This window comes from Gnatocerus cornutus, chromosome 7 (assembly GCF_029298725.1).
Source record: "Gnatocerus cornutus isolate USDA-ARS CGAHR chromosome 7, icGnaCorn1.1, whole genome shotgun sequence".
Taxonomy (NCBI): domain Eukaryota; kingdom Metazoa; phylum Arthropoda; class Insecta; order Coleoptera; family Tenebrionidae; genus Gnatocerus; species Gnatocerus cornutus.
The window spans coordinates 17,536,936-17,541,830 of NC_142239.1; the positions used below are offsets into that span (position 1 = coordinate 17,536,936).

Sequence of the window (4,895 nt, forward strand, 5' to 3'; positions counted from 1 at the left end):
TGTCATGGGGGAATGAAGATGAAGATGGTGAGACAAAATATGAGAAATCCTTCACTAAAAATCGTAATTTTAGTGCTACAGCTATGAAATTTGGGGAAATTACTAGTTTTTGATCAAATATTGACTCTGTCAAATTCCAACATTGTAGATTAAAAGACACAAATTTTAGAATTTGTCATTTTCAAGGCGAAGCAGAAACATGAGAAATCCTTTCAAAAATTCGTAATTTTGGTAATTTTAGTGCTACAACGAACTTGATGGTGAAGCTAACTTCACACAAGTCACATAACCTCAAATTTCGCAAAATTGTTGTCAAACAAAAATGATGTCTGATGAGTCCGAGAACGACGCGGTTTTTGCAGACAGTTATGAAAACGATGTGTATTACAAAAAGTACAAACTGCTTTTGGACGAATGTGCACAACTCCAAAAATCCAACGAGATTCTAGTGTTTCGGTGAGTTTGTTTTTGTGAGATTTCTCGTTATTTTTAGGGTTTTAGGATCCAGGAAGTCAACAAAATTGTGCGGCGACGACAAAAAGAAGTGAAGTTCTTTAAAAAGAGGCTCCAAAACAATTATGGGGAAGACTGGGCCGTCATACCCAACCTTGACATTGTTAAAGAGGAAGAAGACAGTAAATCTGTCGCGTATATGATGATAAAGGATAAAATCAAAGAGGAAAGGATTGATGAAAGTGAGTTGGGCTGTTTTTAACAAATCTAGTTTGTGTGACAAAACAGGGTTACCAACACAACAGCCTAATCAACACGTTTTATTACAGGTGAGAAACCTAAGCCTGCTAAAAAAACAACTAAACGAAAAAGCGCTAGAGGCGAGAGGGACCCGAAGGCCCCTAAGCGTCCCTCAAACCCCTTTTTCCAATTTTGCCAAGAACAAAGACAGATTCTCATGGAACAGCTAAACGCGGAGTTAAAACCAGGCGAAGCTGAGCTCACTAAGCAGGAACTAACGAGGCAATTGGCGATAAAATGGAAATCTCTCTCAGGATCTGATAAAAAGGTCTGTTTTCTGTGAACTTCGCTCACTCACAATTAATAATAATGCTCGTTTTTAGGTCTACGTCGATATGTATGAAAGGTCTAAAGAAAAATACGCTGCTGAACTATCAGAATATAATATGAAAAAATAAGAAATACAATGCACATCCACCGATTTTCAGTTCCTTAGCCCTTGAAAGAATCCTTCTCTTTGCGAATCGCCCGCATGGTCTCGATAGCATCCCCACACTTGGCGTGTTTCTGCACGGAATTTTGTCCCACTCGCATAAACGGGTTGGTTTGTTTCTCATCGGCGATGGTTGAAGGCACTGTGGGCTCCTGCTTATCTCTCTTCGCCTTAGCCCACTCAATCCTGCTCAAAATATCGGGATTATCCGGCTCAACATTCTTAGCAAACTTCAGATTCTGCTCGGTGTACTCATGTCCACAGTAAACTTGAGTATTATCCGGCAAATTCCCCAAAACATCAATTAGAGCCGCGTGCATCTGCTCGGCTGTACCTTCGAAAAACCGTCCACATCCAGCCACAAACAACGTGTCCCCTGTGAAGACCGCAGGGGGCTGCCCATTCGAATTAACAAAATAACAAATATGCCCCTTGGTGTGACACGGCGTGAAAAGACACTCCACGTTAATATCCCCGATTGAGAACTTGTCTCCGTGTTTGACGTGGTTGGTAAGAGCTCCAATGCGTTCGTCGCCCCCGAAGACTTGTAGCGCGTTTTTCGACTTTTTCACCAGATCTTCATTACCCCCAGCGTGATCCCAGTGGTGATGTGTTGTTAAAACTTTAGTGAGGTTGACACCTTCGCGTTCGACGGCTTCTAAGACAGTTGCGGGGGCTACAGGGTCCACGATCGCTGCTTGTTTCGTTTTCTCGTCGACGATCTACGGAAGAATGAAAAGGGGGCGAAACAACTTGAAGCACTTACTAGATACATGTAGTTATCGGACAGAGCCGGGAGCACTACGACTTTCATTTTGTCAAGGAGTATAGTCGACTGGGTGCTATGAGAATTACTGAAGCCGTTGGTTCGAAGTGCTGACACTGAAAACAGAGATGACATAAGGTGACATAACCTCACTTTAGGGTAAAACGGAGTTTTGGGGCTTAAATAAGCGTGACAAGGGGAAATGATGATATATTTAAACAGTTTGGAGGACATGGAAGCCTTTTCACCAGAGGACAACCTTGAAAAGTTGAGATTTTACTCAGGGCGCCTCAAACAAAAAGCATCAAAACATAACCTCATTTTCGAACAAAAAAATTGAAAATTTTCGAAATTACGCCTGAAGAGGATGCAGTTACATTGGATTTAGCCCCTTGAAACAGTAGAATAGCGATAGACGGACTCACCTTTAAAATACGCGGCGGTGAGGCCTTGCAAGACCCTGTTTGGCAAGTAAGTAGTTGCAAATTTAAGCATTGCAAGTTCACATTATCATCATAATCATTAATTAGATGTAATGAAAGTCGTGATAAGAATTTAGTCGTGTCATTACAATGGTAATTGTTTACGTACAAACATAACCTTGAAAATTGTTACAAGCGGCATTCGTTCCAGTCAATTATTCTGTTATCAGCGCTTTTATGCCTCCCTCATTATCTTTATTCAACCTTTGAAGTCACAATAAAAGTTCGTCAAAAAAGATTTATGGTTTTCAAAAGTATGAGTTATGCAACCAACAATTCACTACGCGCAGTAATTTGTGAAGCAAGGACAAGAAATTAACCTTTTTCTCAACAGACATAATTTATTCTAACACGGAACAACCAATAAAATAAATAACAATAAATTATAAAACAATACTGTTAAAATCACGCGTTGCAACTTAGCTCAGAAAAAGTTCCTAAACAAAAAAACAAATGCATGCACCCACTTTGGCACCTCCCTCTCGGTCTCAGCGGGCCTCCCAAAACTGTACAAACTCTGGCACTCTTCGTGAAGTTTTTTTCTAAATTCCCCGTTTTCCGTCACAATCGCGAGTTGCGTTTCCAAGTCCCTTTTCACAGATCTTTCCCCGAAATTTGGGGAACCTATTAGCGTTAAACAAGGATGGGGGTTGTCTTTTGGGTAGTACCACAACCCTTTCCCGTGATATGTCCAGTCATTCCTAAGATACTCCAGGAGATTTATCCTGTTTTCTTGATGACACTTCTCAAATTCTTTTTTGAATTTCTTGGCGATGAGGGAGTAAGCGAATGGAATGCCTCCAGCAGCGCCCTTGGCTCCCAGAAATCCGTTAGCTTTGGGGTGAGCCATCAAAATTTGGCAGCTTGCTTTGGTTTGGTTTATTAAAGTGGTCATGTATTGCGACGTTAGGTTGAAGTAGCCGGTAGCTACGCAGAGAGCGGAGTCTTGGGGGGCTTCCGCGAGAATACGGTCTGTGGTCTGGGAGTCTTGCTCTATACCCAATTGCCCCATCTGCACAAGGGGGTAGATCCAAGTGTCTAAAGAGAAAAATAAATCAGTGGAACTAAAGGAGGTTGTTCTCACCATATCCCTCCTCCTTATGGATATTTCTTTCATCTTTGGTCTCCACAATGTAGTTTTCAACGACATCCCCGGCTCTTTCGATGAACTCGTTTTTACTCCCTTCGTACGGTAGCAGCCCCCATTCCTCCACAAGCCCCACGTTGTCATCTTTATCCATTTTTAAACTAAACTTCTGCACTCTATTAACAAGCCCACAGTAAAAATTACAGAGTTTCTTATCCTGGATGACGAAATAACGATCCTGCCGATTGGTGAAGTAATCATTGGAGAGATTCGCCCCACTGATTACCAACGTGTCGTCAAAAATATATAATTTCATGTGTTGTAACCCACAGAGCTCGTTCCACCGATTTGGGGTAACTTTCTTGACCACCCCCCTTAAATGGGGGGTGTGATACAAAGACACCTTACAATTCTCATTCCGGGATTGCAACAGCGGCCGGAGCATCGTCCTGGAATTGTCTTTGAAACGACTCCCCCTCATGTAATCCAACAAGACATTCACAGACAGCTCCCCCTTTTTGAAGCTCTCATTCTCCTGTATCGTGCTAACAAGGCTCTTCTCCAACTGCCCAGTGCCTAGGTACAAACTGACTAAAACGACCCGTTTCTTCGCCCCCGCACAACCCTCTTTTATCGCTTGATAGAAGTGCTGGGGCTCTGATAGAATTGTGATATTCCTAGCATTGATAGGGAAACAGGGGGCCACTGATGACAACCAAGCAAACGGAATCGTCTCAGCCCTCGTAAACGGAATCGGGTAAACACTCTCCGCCACGGTTGTCTCAATGAGACTGTTGAAGACACGTCGAAACATTTTACCTAGAAAATGAGGTTATGTTTGAAAAATTTCCATATTATTGGTGTTTATGCAATAACGTGGTGTTGGGCGCACTTCTGGCAAGACAACACGATGTTTTAACTTGCGTGTTCGTGGAAATCTTACGCAACGTTCGCAAAAATTGCGAAAGTTGTTGCAACAAAAATGAGGTTAGATTTCTTTTTTTTACTTAGACACGCGAGTTTGGAGTGGAAAATGAGTCCGGACTATTAACTTGGGATTAAAACGTTCGTTTTGGGGCTTACCTGGGGCTGTTAAGGCGTAGAATGGATTTTATTGTAATTTGACTTGGCATGGACTGTCACTTACCACGTTTACACGGGCGTTTTATCAGTTCGTTTAATTATTGTACATATTTTTGTAGTTTATTCTTATCGCGGTGTTTTAAAAGGAAAAGCAAAAAGGTTCGAGATAAAGTTTTTTTTTAATGGTGTTTTAGTGCGTTTATATGGGTTTACAAATGGGTACGTTTATACGGAGAGTGGTGTTGATAGGGGATTATGCGGGAATTATGTTGGTAATGAATAATAAAAGAG

The 4,895-nt window shown here is 41.7% G+C and overlaps 3 protein-coding genes across 4 annotated transcripts; 1 reads left to right on the forward strand and 2 right to left on the reverse strand.

The window, feature by feature from the left end:
• The first annotated feature begins 245 nt into the window (after nt 1-245).
• Nucleotides 246-1,175, forward strand: LOC148171879 (uncharacterized). Its single transcript, XM_088042001.1, has 4 exons — nt 246-456; nt 502-695; nt 783-1,021; nt 1,077-1,175. Exons 1-4 carry the CDS (start codon nt 323-325, stop codon nt 1,149-1,151), a joined length of 642 nt encoding a protein of 213 aa, XP_087898127.1. The 5' UTR covers nt 246-322; the 3' UTR covers nt 1,152-1,175.
• Nucleotides 1,121-2,709, reverse strand: tzn (hydroxyacylglutathione hydrolase tenzing norgay). 2 transcript variants are annotated; one of them, XM_088041998.1, is made up of 3 exons: nt 2,378-2,709; nt 1,953-2,068; nt 1,121-1,908 (listed from the first exon to the last, which is right to left on the reverse strand). In XM_088041998.1, exons 1-3 carry the CDS (start codon nt 2,445-2,447, stop codon nt 1,186-1,188), a joined length of 909 nt encoding a protein of 302 aa, XP_087898124.1. In that variant the 5' UTR covers nt 2,448-2,709; the 3' UTR covers nt 1,121-1,185. The 2 variants fall into 2 exon arrangements, with proteins under 2 accessions (XP_087898124.1, XP_087898123.1); XM_088041997.1 differs by lacking the exon at nt 2,378-2,709 and having other exon boundaries at nt 1,953-2,286.
• A 66-nt stretch (nt 2,710-2,775) lies between these two features.
• PGS1 (Phosphatidylglycerophosphate synthase 1) lies at nt 2,776-4,866 on the reverse strand. The gene is made up of 3 exons (XM_088041994.1): nt 4,605-4,866; nt 3,519-4,340; nt 2,776-3,472 (listed from the first exon to the last, which is right to left on the reverse strand). Exons 2-3 carry the CDS (start codon nt 4,333-4,335, stop codon nt 2,859-2,861), a joined length of 1,431 nt encoding a protein of 476 aa, XP_087898120.1. The 5' UTR covers nt 4,336-4,340; nt 4,605-4,866; the 3' UTR covers nt 2,776-2,858.
• Nucleotides 4,867-4,895: the final 29 nt, after the last annotated feature.